General features: G+C 51.6%; 2 protein-coding genes across 10 annotated transcripts in view; both read right to left on the reverse strand.

The window, feature by feature from the left end:
- On the reverse strand, positions 1-12,435 carry A3galt2 (alpha 1,3-galactosyltransferase 2). The gene is made up of 5 exons (XM_021720644.3): positions 10,372-12,435; positions 3,696-3,782; positions 3,424-3,513; positions 3,000-3,137; positions 1-1,212 (listed from the first exon to the last, which is right to left on the reverse strand). The coding sequence occupies exons 1-5, from the start codon at positions 10,392-10,394 to the stop codon at positions 525-527; spliced, it is 1,026 nt and encodes a 341-aa protein (XP_021576319.3). The 5' UTR covers positions 10,395-12,435; the 3' UTR covers positions 1-524.
- A 140-nt stretch (positions 12,436-12,575) lies between these two features.
- Positions 12,576-15,880, reverse strand: part of Phc2 (polyhomeotic homolog 2) — a 104,599-nt gene continuing 101,294 nt past the window's right edge. For all 9 annotated transcript variants that reach the window (XM_040288330.2, XM_040288333.2, XM_040288331.2 and 6 more), the window contains one exon: positions 12,576-13,974. In XM_040288330.2, coding sequence (XP_040144264.2) covers positions 13,820-13,974 — 155 coding nt within the window. In that variant the 3' untranslated portion in view covers positions 12,576-13,819. The remainder of the gene's footprint in view (positions 13,975-15,880) is intronic.

Consider the following 15,880-nt stretch of genomic DNA (forward strand, 5'->3'; position numbering starts at 1 on the left):
TTTGGAAAAATTTATCTATTATAATAATACTCACATATGTACATGCCATGCTTATGGGCAGGACAGGTAAAAAGGGAGAGCCAATGACCAGGATGCCTCCTGTGTTTGTCCCTCTATGGCTCATTCTCAAAGTCAACTGGACTGAGAGTGGAGTGGGGTCAGACAAGAGTCCTGGCTCTCCCAACTGCTGATGCCACTACACAGATCCTCAGCCTCTGGCGATTATGTTCCCTCTGTGTCTCAATCTCGTTTAAAAGCGAGTGGGGTGGGGGGTGGGGAGATGAGGTAGGGATAGAACATCACTTGAGGAGGCATCAGGTGAATTCTGGACGGCCACAGAGGTGTTTCGGTTGTGTTTCAGCCCATATTGAAAGTGAGGGAAAGGCGCACAGGAGCGGAGCTGGTTCTTTTCATTCAATCTTTCTCTGTCCTCCAAAGTATCTTGTGGCTTCCAGAAAGAAGCCAACTGAAGGAAGGGTCTCTCCCTCCTGTAACTCATCGGGTGTCAGTGCCGGTGGCTGGCACTAGTCGCGCAGGATCGCGTACTCCTTGGGCGCTGAGAGCAGACGGGGCCGGTGAATCTCGGGGCGTGGGCCGATATCCAGGCTCCAACAGAACTCCGGCGATAGCACCTTGGTGGGCTTGTGCAGCCAGAAGTATTTGTTGAGGTGGCTCTCGTCGTGCCAGAGTGCCTCGAGGCCGCGCTCGCGGTCCTGCTGCTGGGCGCGAGCGCAGTGAGCCGTCAACCTGCGCACCGCGGCCACGCTACCCCCGAACAAGGCGGCATGGTAGTAGAAGTCGCCCTCACCCTGGGCCACTGCGGCGGCTGAGCGCGAGTTGCGCTCGAAGGGCAGCAGCCACCGTGGCCAGCGGTAGTGCCAGGCGTGCAACTGCGCTACTGACTCTGCCAGCGCCTCGGGCCCAAAGGCACTGCTGAAGTACTGGTCCACGTCCATGCAGAACACGAAGTGCGCCTCGCGCCCTAGACGCCCGCCTAATGCCTCGTGCAGCGTGCCCATGCGTGCCATGGACACGTCCTGCCAGCGCCGTTCGCGCACCACGTACTGCACTCGCAGCTGACGGCTGGGGCCCAGCGCCACGCGAGGCACAGCAGCGGGCCTCTCGGTGAATACGTAGTACACCACGCGCTGGCCCACCATGAAGTGCTCCTCCGCAGACTCCAGAAAGCGCGCCAGGTACTTCTCCAGATACCTGCAAAAAAGTCAGCCTGGCTGGCTGCCCTTCCGCACTCGCCACCCCTGCCTGCATTCGTGCTTCCCAGTTTTACCCACACCGGCTCCGCAACTCCAGATCCCCCAAGCCTCTTTCAACCTTGGAGAGGCGGGTTAGAGATGGTGCAAGTTGCCTGCACCATCTTCTCTGAAGATACTTGCCTCTGACTGCCCGGGTCCAAAGGGAACCAGGGAAGCTATGCTGTGCTGGCCCTTGGAGGACTGACAGTGATCACCTCGTTAGCGCTCTAGGCCTTCCATCAAGAGATCCCAGAACTTGGTGCTGCCACAAATTGAGGAAACCCAGGCTAGTGACATAGAGAGGCTCCGGCTAGTCATCAGCCCTTGGTCTCCTAATGGAGACCAGACATTTGAGAGCAGTGAGAAGCCCTTCCGACTGAGCCCTCTGAATTCCTGGCACACTAGATCATGCTGTAGGAATAATGCATTGTTTTAAGTCATTGAGTTTGTAGAATGCTTCAAATACTAAGAATCCTAGCTCTTAGGATACTAGAGTTTTAAAATGAAAGTAATAATGCCTGATATTTTGAACATCTATCACTGTAGCAGACACTTTGAAGTCAACGTGCATTATCTCATTTAAAGAGCTCTAATAAATCCTAACTACTTGGGAGGCTGAGGCAGAAGGATTGGAAATTTGAGGCCAGCTTCAGCAACTTGGTGAGACCCTTCTCAAAATAAAATAAAAAGGGATGGGGAATGTTGCCCAATGGCAGAGTGTCCCCTGGGTTCAATCTACTGTACTATAAACAAAGCTCTAACAACTTAGAAAAGTATACTTGATTGGTAAGTGGTGGTAAGTAGTATAGCCAGGATTTGAATCCAACTTGGCATTGAAGCTTGTATCTTTTCTTGCACTTGCTCTATTCTTGGTGGGACTGTGGGAAGGGGAATCTAGGTTCTTGGAAACTTCAACATTCCAGGGTGCTAGACTTACAGGGTCTTGGAACTCCAGACTTCAGGATCCTGGAATTTCTGTTCCTTGAGACTCCATACCTGGAGGCCTGTCCATTGCCTGGCCTATCAGTTCTTTGACTGACCTCCTCTCCTGTGATTCTGTCCTCTATCCACATTTACCTATGCACTCCTGTGGCCACTCCCTCAGGTTGGACATCATTAGCATCCCATCTTCAAAACCGCAGCCTCACCCATGCCACTGTGTGGGTTCCTCATTCTTCTGGCTCACTTGCTCTGATTTACACCCCTCACAGTCCTGCCTCACTGAGCCCTCTGATCTGGTGGTCTTCCCACTTCTCAGTCTCTGTCACCTCTGTGTACCTTCTTACACGCTCAGATTCACTCCCTTGCAACCTCCCTAGCTCTCCAGCCCCTCTCCCACCATCTGGCTTTCCTGGCGAGACCCACCATACTGTGTGCTATGGCTGAGCTGCTGCCTCCAGCAGCCAGTTCTGTCTCTCTGCTTGCCCAGTTGCTCTTTCCCTCTTCTCCCCTCTCACCTGGAAGACTCCACCATTTCCTCATCAGTGACATGCCACTTCCTGGTGGACAGCCCTAGCCCCTAAGCAGGTTCCTTATGGCACATAGTTCTGAGCCCCTGGCTGGGTGGGCTCCATGATATTGGTGTCCAGGGAAGAGGGGAAGGGAGAGGATATTCCTGCATTCACCCTGGGAGTCTGGGACAAGGGTGCAGCCTCCAGCTGCACTTTAGGATCCAAGGCCCAGGGCCATGGGGCCACATCCTTCCCACTCCCTGCTGGACAGTGGCGCTCCCCTCCCCAGGCTTACCTGCCGACCGCAAAGACAGTCAGCCCAATGGTGAGGTTCTGCCGTCTGGCCTCTCGCTGGGCTATATCTGGGTCGAAGGTGCCATCCCAAATAATGGGGGCCCCCCAGGAAGTACAGGTCAGGACTTCAGGCCGGGCCCTGGCCAGGACAAGAATGGAGAGAGCTCTAGTCACCTACTCATGGATGCATGATTACTGCCATCTCCCCTAGGGACCTAAGATGCATCAGACCAGTCCCTGTCCCTAGGTCGGAACCACCCCTAGACAGTTAAAGGAGAAGTATGACCCAGTGGGGCCCCTGGGGTTGGTGGTGCAGTGCTTGGATCTGTTGGAATAGCACTTGAAAGGAGCACAGGGGCCTGGGACAGAGGTCTAGGTTTGTGGACATTCTCAGAGTGGGGGGGAGGGGAAGGATAACTCCTTACCAGGGACGCAGGACACCTGTGAAGTTGTCTTTCATCTGGAGCATTGTGGCTGCAGGGCAGATACCCATGGGGATGAAGACTTCCAGCTTCCTAGGGGGTGGGGGCGGCAGGAAGTGGCATGTCACTTGCTCAGGAGGGAGGACTCACAAGGACACTTGCCCAGGCCAAGCTAGCCACCACCCTCCATCTCTCAACAAGGCACTTGGAAAGAGCCACTTTAAGTGTAACCCTGGTGATGGTCCCATCTCAGGTGCTGGGGAAGGGATTTGTACCTGAATATAGGGAGCCAGTTCAGAAGGAGCAACCCTAAGAGGCCAAGTGCAAGCAGGATCAGTCGCCAGAAGGTTCTCTTCCTGGGCCTGGAAGGCAGGGGGATCAGCAGCCCATTTACACACACACACACACACACACACACACACACACACACACACACACACACACACGTATGCACATGCAAGGTAGAAATCATTTTTTTGTGATTTTAGTGCTTCATTTTATTTTATTTTGAGTAAGAATAACTGTTTAATGGTACAGACATTCAAAAGGATGAAAGATAACACTGAAAAGTTCCTTCCTGTTCCTCCGCATGGAAACAGCCAGAGGGACCAGTGTCATGTCTTTCCAGCAGTGGTCTGTGCATACACAGGGAAGGGTGAATGTGGTGGCAAGTACTCTCACTTCCTTTCTTTTAGTTCCCCAGAAATGGTAGCACAGTGGACATGCTGTCCTGCACCTTTTCTTCCTCACTGACCAGTATGTCTGATTATCATCTCAGCACTTAGAGAACTCCCTCACCCTTTTGTCCAGCTGCCTGATGTGCCACGGAGTGGACATAGCCCCAGCTGCCTAACCAGGGCTCGTCTGATCCTTTCCTCTGGACAACAGTGGTGCTGGTCATGACTTTGGGCAGGCACGGAGGACAGGAGCATCAGGGCTTTGGGGTCTTAGCCTGGGGAGGGATGAGGATGACCTTGGACAAGAGAATAGGCCAGAGGAGGCTACCGATTAACTTATAGGTTGGTGGCTGGGAGTGAAGAGCTGTCTGGGACCTAGAGATGAGGTCAGGCTGGCTGTGGTCAGAGACCATGTGCCTGTGGCAGCCCCAAGCCAGGCTGGGGGAAGAGTTCCTTCCGCAGACCTTAGTGGCCTAATTGCTGGCTTAAGGGAGGTACATTTGGAATTTGTCTATGGTAAATCCAGGAAGGGTCTCAAATGTTGAGAATCTTCTGCAACCACATGGTAAGGAGCAGACATGGGGGCCAGACCCTCAGGTTTGAACCCCAGCAGAGGGCTAGGGGTAGTAAGCCCGCAGAGGGCTGCCGTGGACTCTGAGATAACATGAGCTGAGTGATTAGAATGAGGGGCTTACACACCGTAATCGCTCCCTCCACTGTTGATGATGACTCTTCCTAACAGATCCTCATCATGCCCTGGGCAGCCTCTAGCTCTGCCCCCTGCCCTACGAATCCTTCCAAATCCCAGCTCCCCTGCTAAGAAGGCTGCCTGCCTCAGACCCTCCGCCCCTGCCTTTTCTGCTATCCTACTTAAGGGATGCTTGAGAGACGAACCCAGGAGAGGCTCTGAAAACCTTGGAGTGTGTGTGTGTGTGTGTCCACCTGGACACCGTCTCAGCACACAGCACCTCCTTCTATTCATCTAGTCAACCTGAAACCTGCGGCCCCCAACCACTCTCTCTGCTGCATCCACTGTCTGCTGTCAGCCCCTGGGTTGGGTTGACTTGTCCTTCTTGATCTCGCCCCTTCCCGTCCCTCCAGCCACTGCAGTCTCCATCATGATCCTAGCCTGATCATCTGTCACCAAGACCATTGCAGGAGTTCCCTCGCTGCTCCCTGTCTCTCCCTGCACAGCCCCCAGAGCCATCTTGTAAAACATTACCTCCTTTAATAGTGTCTGTGTCACACAAACAGGTGAATCCTCGAAGAGATGCCTCCAGTAGGCAAACATATGGAAAAATGTTCACCCCCCACTAGTAATCAAAGACATACAAATCAGAGCAAGGTGGTCGGTTTTGCCTATAAAATGAACACTTTAAAGAACAGACAGAATGAAAACAGCCCAGCTTCCAGCACACGGCGAGGCACGCTCTCTTATGCTTGCTGGTGGCTGTGTGGATGGTTGGGCCTTGTGGAAAGTTTCCTGGCTGTGGGAATTGAACTCTTCGAATGCTCATTCCCTTTGATTCAGTAACCCCAGTCACTGGGAATCTGTTCAAAGGAGGTAGCCTTCAGGGTGGGGAACAAAGGGTGCACGTGGAGACAGTCGTCAGATTCTGTCTAGATATGCTTTCGACATGTCCAGACTGGGCACAGGTACAACCTTAGGCACTCAGAGGTGTGGAGCCAACATACGGTGTGGGGTGGGGACTGAGAGGACAGGTGATGTGGCAGACTGAAAGCATGAAGGAACCAGTGCTCAGTGAATGTTGAGGAGAGCGTTCATGAGGTGTGGAGGACGAGCAGAAGGGTGGCCTCGAACCCTGACAGAAAGTGAGGAAGTTGGGAGGCTTCCTGGAGGGGGTGACCTATCAGCTAGGACCTGAAAAATTAGAAATTATTCAAGCAAAGGAGGAAGTGAAGGGGAAAGGGCGATCATGAGCAGGAAACACAGTGAGGAGATGGAATAGAGCTGGGTGGGGCTGCAGGGCCTTCTGCCAGGCCGCCAGGGCCCACACTGCAGGCTCAGGGCCTTGGGCTTCATCTTGAGGGCCATGGGGGAGCCTGGGAAGGTATTTCCTCCAGGGAGTGCCACAGCCAGAGTTTTATTTGGAAAATAAAAAAATGTGTACCTAGTCTGAACCGTGGAGCCCGGACAGGGTGTGCTGGGAAAGGGAGGGGCTGGAGGAGGCAAGAAAATGAGGTGGAGGTGAGGACATCTGTGCCCGCTGTGGGAGCTCTGGGGAGCACAGCAGGTGTGGGGGGCTGGGTGGGGGAAAGTAGGAGGTGAAGGGCTGTCAGGCAGGGGGAATGAGCAGGGGGAATGAGCCACCAGTTGAAGGGACAGGGCTGTCTGCTTTTCTGGTTGTGGTAGAAGCCCAGAAGGCACGCAGGCTCGGGAGAGAGTTCTGGGGGCTCTCCAGGAGGGCAGGGGTGCCATGGGAGAGAGCATGGAGGGAGAGGAGGCCGGGCCCAGGCTTGGAGGGAGACAGTGGGAAGTGGAAGGTGCTGTGTGGGTGACTTCTCAGAAGCTGAGCTGTAAGCAGGAAGGACACAGGATGGAAACTGGAAGGGGCCAGGGCTGGGGTCAAGGGAGATGAGTGTTTATTTGACAAGAGGGAGACCATCTTGATGACTGCTGCCTAGAAAACATCCACAGAGAGGCGTCTGAAGTCACAGGGACACTCACTATCTGAGCTGCTCAGGTACCACTCAGGCAAACCTGAGAAAGGCCCCAGCATCTGGCCAGAGTGACTGGCTAAACACATTGTCATGGAGACCCTGCAGTCACACAGGAAAATGCATACCCTGGAGCATGAAAGGAAAAAAAGCAGGATCTGAAAGTGATGGCAATTTTGCAAGAATGAAAAAGAGTCTGAGTAAAGGAGAAAACTGTTTTTATATTGCTTTTTTTTTTTTTTTTTGGTACTGGGGATTAAACCCAGGGGCACTTAACCACTGAGCCACATCCCCAGCCCTTTCTATATTTTATTTAGAGACAGAGTCTTGCTAAGTTGCCTAGGGCCTTGGTAAGTTGCTGAGGTAGTTTTAAACTTATGATCCTCCTGCCTCAGTCTCCTGAGCTGCTGGGATTATAGGCCTGCACCACTATGCCCAACTATATTGCTTTTATAAAGAAGAAAAATACAGGGTTAGCAATTTACAAGGAAAAAAGTTATTGTATTGCCTCCTTCTGACTTCAGGACAAAGTCTACGTCTCTCAGTGCTGCCTAAGGAGCCTTCAAAATCTGAACCCTCCATCATTGCATTTCATTGTTCCCCTTCCTCTCTTCCTGCCTCTAGGCATGGACACTCCACAGTGGACAGTCCAGGGATGTTCTTGGGGCATTGTTTGTAAAAGCAAATGGATATCAATAGCCTCAGTGTTCACCAGTAGGAAACTGGATGAAAGAATCATGCATATCTATTTAATGGAAGTTAACATGGCCCCTAAAAAGAATGAGGTCGACAATAAGAGACCCTAATGTGTTAAGTGGAAAAGGAGTAACAGGACTCCCTGAGGAGGCAGATCTCACTTCTGTGAGGAGAGGCTCCTAGGCCGTATGTCCATGAACTCACACATATACATCCACGTTCTATAAATGTGTAGCGAGAGTCTAGACAGAACAGCATGGGCCAGCGATATAAAATGTGAGCCACATAGATGATTTAAAATTTCAAGGTAGCCACATTAAAAAAGTGAAAAGAAACAGGTGAAATTAATTTAAATAGTATTTTTATTGAACAGAACATATCCCAAACATCTTTTCAACATGTACTTGATATAAAAATTATTGAGCTATTTTCCAGACTTGTTTTGTGCTGTGTCTAAACACTCAACCCAGCGTGCATGTTAGGCTTACAGCACACTGTGGGGGCCCGTCGGCCCATGTGGCTTGTGGCAGTTCTATGTTGGACAGTGTGGATTTAGAGGAGAGGCACCAGCTGTTGGTGGTGGACTCAGTGGAGGGTGGAAGGGGCGCCACACCCCCACCTCCTCCCTGACGGTGTGCAGTGAGCATCGCTCCTTCTGCCATGTACCAGCTAGTTGCCTCCATCAGGCTCTGCATGCCTGGAGCCCCTAGTGGGGCTGATCTGGGCATCGTGAGTGCAGTGACCTGCGGGCATTGGTGCTGTCTGAGCTCTGTATTTGAGGGTCTCAAGGCATCTCAAATACATATGGCCAAAAAGGAACCCTCGATTTTCCTTAGAAACCTGCACCCATCCTGGCAAGTGACGCCATGATCCTTCCTCTGCCCTATTGCACACATGCCTTGGAGTCTCTCCCGAGGCCTCTTTTTTCCCGTTCTCCACATCTAATTCTCCAGCAAGCCCATGCCCCCCCCCAAAACACACTCAGTCTGTCACTGGCCTTCCCCCCGCTTCTCACTGCACTCCAGGCCATTGTGCCCCACACCTGGACAACTCCCCCTGGCCACCTCACCAACCTCCCTATTTCTACGACTGCCCCCTACAATCTATTCTCCAGAATGATCTTTCAAAATGTTACTGAGATCCCACCCCTCCCCTTGCCAAGGTCTTCTGATGATATCTCACTGCTCTTAGAAAAAAATCCACACCAGGACCGCCTCTCTCCCCCAGCTCTGTGTGGCTCTCCCCCATTCCTGCGCTTGCCGCCCAGCCACGCAACACATCTTTGCTGGGTTCCCACTGCCTGTTCCTCGGGACTCGGTTACAACTCTTTGCACTCCCTTCTGCACCCGTCTCGATCCTTCACCTTCCCAGTGAAGATGACTTCGTGTCCAGTCCCATCTTTGTTCAGACCGCTTTCCCATCCTCTGCCAGTCAGGTTGCTGGCTTCCTCAACACCTCCCATTCCCCTCCCCAGGAGGTTCCTCTGGCCCTTGCCAACCTGTGAGGGCACAGTCTTCCCTGTGGGGCTGAGTGCCCCTGATTCATCAGCCTTGGTACTCTGCCCCAAAGCCCGGAATCTGCCTCATACTTGGTGTTATTAAATAATGAATAATTTGTTCAGTAAATGGCTGGGGTGCTTTCTCTTCATCCTTTCCCAAACTGACTATTACTCATTTGCTTTAAACTCCATTTTTTCCCAGAATTAAGTCTGCACTCATTAATAATCCCAGACACTGCTAAGACATGTACAGAATTAAGTCTGTACTCTACTGTCTTGTTGAAGTCTGACCACAGTCCCTTGCAGAGGGCACTAGGATTATTTCCACCTTGGGAATGAGGAGATTTCAAAGCTCAGAAAAAGTTAAATCACTTCCTCAGCATCTCAAGCTGGCAGGAATGAGTCTTGAGTTTGGGTCTGACTTCTGAGTAGGGCCTCTAATGGCATTTGGGCTCCTTGGGACTGGATCCCTCTGCAACCCGAGCACCTCTCACAAGGATGCCTGGCTCCTCCCAAGTGACCTGTGGTCAGTGGCCAGTGTCTCTCCTGCAAGAAGCCTCCCCTTCCACACTTTGTCTTCGGCCCCTTCTGGACTCCTGGAAGACTGGCCGCAGCTGTGCTTTTCCAGTTTCCGGAAGCCTGAGTCCGTGGTTCTGGCAGCCGGCAAGTTTGGCCGGGCTGCAGGGGTAGGAAATGGCGGGAGCTGGCCATTCACTCTCTGCCTTATCGGCTTTCTTGGCCCTTTTAACCAGCCCCAGACCCACCCAACCAGGGTGGGACAAGCCAAAGTTTATCTTGGGCACTGGTCTGTCAGGGTAGCCAGGCAGAGCTGGTCCTGAGTGGGCCAGGCAAGCTCACATGGTCAGCTCAGGGTGAGTGCTGGTGCCCAAGCCTGGGGTGGGGACCCACCAGCTCCACGCGCTATTCCTGTGCCCCAGTCTGGAGCCCTTACCCTATAGGTACCCACTCCTCCACATTTCTTGGTCAAATAGCCTCAAAAGGACCTGTCTGGCCCTGTTCCACCAGCAGAAGGTGGTCCCTCAAGCCCCTTCCATGCCCTGCTCTCCCTCCTCCCTTTTAGGATCAGCCATTAGTCCTCCAGGAAGAACAAGTTCCTAGTCCTGGACAGGGAGGCCCACCGGGGGACTAAGAACCTCTCTGACTTTTGCTCTCTACCTCACCAAGAGAAGAGGAGGCACCCAGCTCTTCTCCAGGTACACAGGTCTCATACCCCGCAGTCCCTGCATGGCTGTGTGAGCCCCCTTTTCCCAGGGCTTGTGGCTCAGATGGTTCTCGCTAGCTAACATTGGTGCCTCTCCTTTGACTGTTCTGACCACCAGACTGCACCTCTCACAGGTTGGCTGTCCCACTGTCCCCACTCCCTGGCAGTTCCCCACTCACCTCAGTCCTTCCTTGAGAGCCATAGAAAGGAGCCAGTGGGGCAGCCGCCAGGAACTTTCTCAGCTCAGAGCTGGGGAAGAAATGACCTCTTTCCCGTGGTAGGGACAAACCAGCTCCTTCCTGCCCCTAGCCTCAGGAGCCACACCCACAGAAGCAATCAGAGATGAGGTGTAATGAAGGAAGCTGGTTCCAGGGTAGGGTGGGGGGTGGTAACCCCCCCAGGGGCCAATCACCTGCTAGAGGGTGGATCTGAGTGCGGCCAGCTCTGGTTGGCCAGGGACTTGGAGCTATTTGTACAGACTTCTTTTCCCTCTCCAGGGGTCCTAAGCCCTCTTCAGAGTCTTGTTCCTGGGACTGGCAGGGAACTGGGTGGGAAAGGGCTAAGGTGTTCCCATGGGGGAGAGCCCTGTTCCACAGAGCCCCAGCTAGAGCTGAGGGTACTGGGCACTGTGACCTTGAGCAATCCACTTCTCAAGAAAGTGGAATACACATGCCCAACACTCAGGCCAGTGTGAGATAAGATCAGGGCTGTGGAACAAGTTGTGTGAAGCTCACACTACCTATTTTCAAAAATGCACGTTTTGTCCATCAGAGGTACAGGAAATTAGTGGATTGTGATCAAGATTTTAAAACGTTGAAATAAGATTGAAAAAACAGCATCAGAATGTACAGTATGCATCTGACAGGTAGGTGTTGTTGCATGAAATTTTGGTTCTATTTTAAGTGTGTAGGCACCATTGGGAAATATTTTTTAAAACTAAAGGTCAAGATGGAAAGTTAACCAAGTTCTGTGTAAAGTATAAGCAACAGGAGCAAATGTATTTTTAAGGAAGTACCCTTTAAACTTACAATAGGTTCCCACTCTAAGAGTGGGACCAATAAAAATTAAACAAAGGAATGAATACACACATATCCCCCTTATTTACTCACTGAGAATGTTTTTAGAATAAAATATTAATTCTAAGCCTAAAAAACAAAACCCCAACAACCTTACAATAGTGAAGAAAACACAAATGTTTAGCTGTGAAAGACTATGCTCTTTCATTCCCTCTCTTCATCACACACATACCAGCAAACTGGGGTGGGGCCTGGTTTTCATTTTTCGCAGGAAAAAAGTCAAGGTCCAGAAGCAGAGAGAATTGCCCAGAGGGCTGCTGGCTGCAGTGAACCTGTGCACACGCCCTGTGTGCCTTAGCAGAGGGAAGAGGTGCAGGCAGCTTCCTGCTGTGGTCCCCATCCTGGTCCCAGGACTCTCCACTCAGGCAACTACCCAAGCCTCCCTGAACCCTCTGGCTTCCCAGTGTTCCCTGCCTCTGGGACACCAAGCTTTCCAGGCCCTGGTCCTACTGGATACCAACCAGTTTGTTTCTCCTCCTCCTCAAGTGGGTAGTTACATTTTAACAGGCTCTCCAGAGAGGAGTCACCAAGATAGGGAGGGTATTGGTTCTTAAAAGTTACTGTGACTAATCCGATTCAATACAGGTGGGGCTGAGCCTCAAACCCACATTCCTAACAGACACTTTAAGGAAAACCCCAATCCTGGGGAGGGAGCAGTGAGGCAGTAGTCTCCTTACTGCCCCATTCATATCTGAGGACAGACTCCTTTCTATGTGCCCAGCCCTCCTCTTCAGGTAGCTGTAACTGCTAGATGGCCAACCCCAGCCACTGCTGGCCACTTACACCTCACCCAACGTAGCCAGCATGGACCAACTCAACTGCATGTCTAGTCATATTATTTGTGCCCTCCCACACTGCCTGGTGTGGAATGTCCTTCCTCCTACTTTAGGCAAGGCTTAGGTGTTACCTCCTCTGTATAATCATAAAATAGGCTTGTAAAGTGCTGAGTGAACCAGAGGCATCCAAGGGCTCTTCTGGACACAGGGCAGCTCTCTCCAAGGCCATCTGCTGGGGGATGAAGTCTGGGTTCTGGCCCAGGCGTTCCAGATGCTGCTGGCCCACCAAATCTCCCAGGGGGACTCAGAGCTGAAGGGGCTTCTGGACCCTCCAGCTCTAAGGGACACCATGTGAACTGGGGCTAGGAGCAACCTCAGATGATCTGGAGTCCCAGCCAAGCATGAAGGATATGCTGTTCAGTTGAGGTGGATGTCTCTCCCTCAACCAGGGTCCATTCCTTTTCCTTATGGGTGAAAAGTAGCCATTTGGCTTCAGACTGATATCCCCAGGGGAGAAAGGCACAGAAGAGGCAGATTTTGCAAATTTATTTTTAAAAAAACAAAAAGGTTAAAAAAGTCCTTCATTTCCAACCTTGCCTGGGGGTGTGGGTGGGGAATAGAACAAGCTGAGAAAGGTGCCCACCCCTTCCTGTGAAGAGTCCAACTCTTCCCCCAGGAGCCTGCAAGGACAGGGCAAGTCAGAGGCAGGTCCTCACCCTTCCTGCCCTGCCTCCTCCTCAGGTAGCTGTAACTGCTGCTAGGAAGTTTTATAAGCTAAAAAGTGTGGGAGTGGGAGGTCAAAGGCTGCCTTCTTCACACCAACAGTGACTGGCTGCTCTCTCCCTGCTTAATTCTCTGGGGCCCCACCACTTGGGCTCCCAGGGCGGGCAGGCAGGCAGACCGACCCAGAGGCTCAGCTGAGGTGCCCAGCCCACCGGCAGTTTCCTTAATGCTGTTTGTGAGGCAGCAGGGCAGTCAGGGGACGTCACAGTGTGGGGAGGGGCTTAGAGACCTCTTGACTCCTCTGGAGGGGGACTTGCCTCTCCCTAGAGGCTGCCCTTCTTTTCTATTCCCCATCCTCAGGCGGAGTGGAGTCCAGGACAAAGCACTAAGTGGCCATTTGCTACAAAACACCTGGAGATGCCAGAGGGCAGCTGTGGACTGTCTGTCAGTCCAGGCTCCCACAGTCACACAGTCACACACACAGCATTAAGGCGTCTATGCCAGCAGGCACGGCCAACCTGGGCCCAGCTTCTCTCTCTCCACCTGCACCTGGTGTAGGGAAGCCCCTGGCTGCTGCCGAAACAGGCTGAAGGGGAGAAGCTGGCAACGGAAGGTTCACCAGGCCTGGAGAAGGAAGTGGAGGAAGGAAGGCAAGGGCGCTCCAGGCCTCGCTCAGGCCTGCTGGCTGCCCTTGGAAGGAACCCAACTTAGGTTGGGAAGCCCTGACCATAAACCCCCTGGAAAACGGGGGACAGAGAGAGGGGAAGAGAGCGGGGCTAGAGTACTGGGACTTTGGAAGAAGCCAGTGCTATCAATATATACAAGCATAAAGCCCCATCTTCTGTGCCACCTCCCTCTCTGCCCCTCCCACAGAAATGAAAGGCCCCTGAGAGCCATTGAGGAGGGCCCAGACCTCCTCACCAGCCATGCCCCTAGGGAGGCCCCTTTCCTCCAACTAGCCCCAGTTTCTGGGGCCCTCAAGGAATGTCTGTCTGGCTCTGCTCAGTTGGGGGGAGGACCCCTGGGCCAGGATCCTGGCTGCCCAGCCAGCCCTAGGAGTCCTTGAGCATGCTGATGCGGGCGTAGATTTTGAGGGCGGGGCCCAGCTTGATGTTCATGGCGCTCATCAGATGGTCCTCCTTGAGCAGCAGCAGAGCTTGCCCATCGATTTCCTGGGCTCGGAATTCCTCTGCTATCTCCTGGCAGCCTGAGGGGACACCACCAAAATCAACATCAGTTAAGTGGCCAGTGTCCACGCATGGTAGCCACTGCACTTTAGAGACCTTCTCTCCTTCAATCCTCACAGCCATACCTTGAAGATGGTGTTGCTACCTTGAGGCTTGAGAGAGGCTAAGTGACTGACCCCAGATAGCCATGATCCAAACATCCCCATTCACGACCTTGCTCATACTTCCCTAGATAACCAACAAGATGGTGCACACTGATAGGGTATGATTTCCAAGGCTAGGTCACAAAGGGCACAGCAACTTTCACCTTGTTCTTTCAGATAGCTAACCTCCCTGTAAGGAGATCCTTCAAGCAGCCCTCTGGAGAGGCCCATGTGAGAGCGACTGAGGCCACCTGCCAAGAGCCAGCCTCACTTGCCATGTGAGGCAGCCACGGTGGAAGTGGATTCTCTGGCTCAGACCTTCAGTGACTGCAGTCCTGGTTGACATCTTCACTAAGATCCTGCATAAGCTCCTGAGCCAGGGCCTTGATAGAGCCATTGCAAATTCCTGACCTTCAGATAGGGATTTTTGTATCACAACAATAGGCAACTAATATAGATTATGGTATCTGAAATAGGGGTGTGGCCATTAAAAAACTCTAAACATGTAGATGGGGCCCTGGAACAGGCATGGGCAGCAACTGTAATAACTCTGAGGAGGGTCAGTTAATATGGAAGGTGCGCTGAGCTGGTAAGCAAAGTCCAGTGGCCTCTGAGGCAGCTGCTGAGGAGGTTTAAAAAAAGTAAGGAAACTGCTATGAGAGATTGAAAGAAATGGGAATTTCAATTTCATATTGTTTTTGAAATAGCAGAAACTTTCTTAATGCTGTTTGGTGGTATAACATGCTGAGTTTAAAGATCCCAACGAACAGTGTGAATAGTTAAGGAGATTTCGGGAAGAATGCCAAAGGCGTTGCCTGGCTTCTCTTTGTTGCTCATAGTAAAAAAGGGAGGAGGAAAGGTTAGGTAAAGAAAAAGGTGTTCAATGCCAAGGAGCTGGGGAAGACTTCCGGGCCTCTCCAGATGGCAAACGATACTGGAATTATAAAATGGTTCTAGCCCAAGTCAAACCCAGGGCACAACCAAGAAATGATTTTCTACCCATGAAATGGAGGGTATGGCAAATCCTTTGTTCAGATTTCAGGAAGCTCTAAGGTGATGCCTTAGGGGCTCTCTAAGGAGTCGGGCAGCCTCACAGAATGTTCAACACAGGACTCCGTTCACATTTCAACATGGTGAAAGGTTTATCTGGAAGACAATTTTGGGTGTGGTTTTTGTCTAATGGAATATACTACTACAAATATTTTAAGAGAATTATATGGATAACCAAATTCTGAATATTTTCTCTGATATAAGGAGGCTGATTCATAGTGGGGTAGGGAGCGGGAGCATGGGAGGATTAGAGAAACTCTAGGTAGGGCAGAGGGGTTGGAGGGGATAGGAGGGGGCATGGGGTTACTAATGATGGTGGAACGTGATGATCATTATTATCCAGGTATGAAGACACGAATTGGTGTGAATATACTTTGTATACAACCAGAGATATGAAAAATTGTACTCTATATGTGTAATAAGAATTGTAATGCATTTCACTGTCATATATAAATAAAAAAAGGAATTATATGGGTAGAAATATTGGACTGGAAGGTCAGACAATATAAAAAAAAGGCAGTAGGAAGTGGGCTAAAAAACCTGCCACATTAAACAATCAGAATTCCCTTCACAAAAAAGGAAGGATGACTCAGAGGGTGGAACTAGAGGTGAGCAAGAATCACTCCCAGGCTGAATCTTCACTGAGAAAATGCCAACCTGTGCTTTACTGTATTGGGAACTGGTGTGGATCAGTGGCTCTGGTACGTTCTTTGTTTCCCCTTTTCGAGTGGGC

This window comes from Ictidomys tridecemlineatus, chromosome 11 (genome assembly GCF_052094955.1).
Source record: "Ictidomys tridecemlineatus isolate mIctTri1 chromosome 11, mIctTri1.hap1, whole genome shotgun sequence".
Lineage (NCBI taxonomy): Eukaryota > Metazoa > Chordata > Mammalia > Rodentia > Sciuridae > Ictidomys > Ictidomys tridecemlineatus.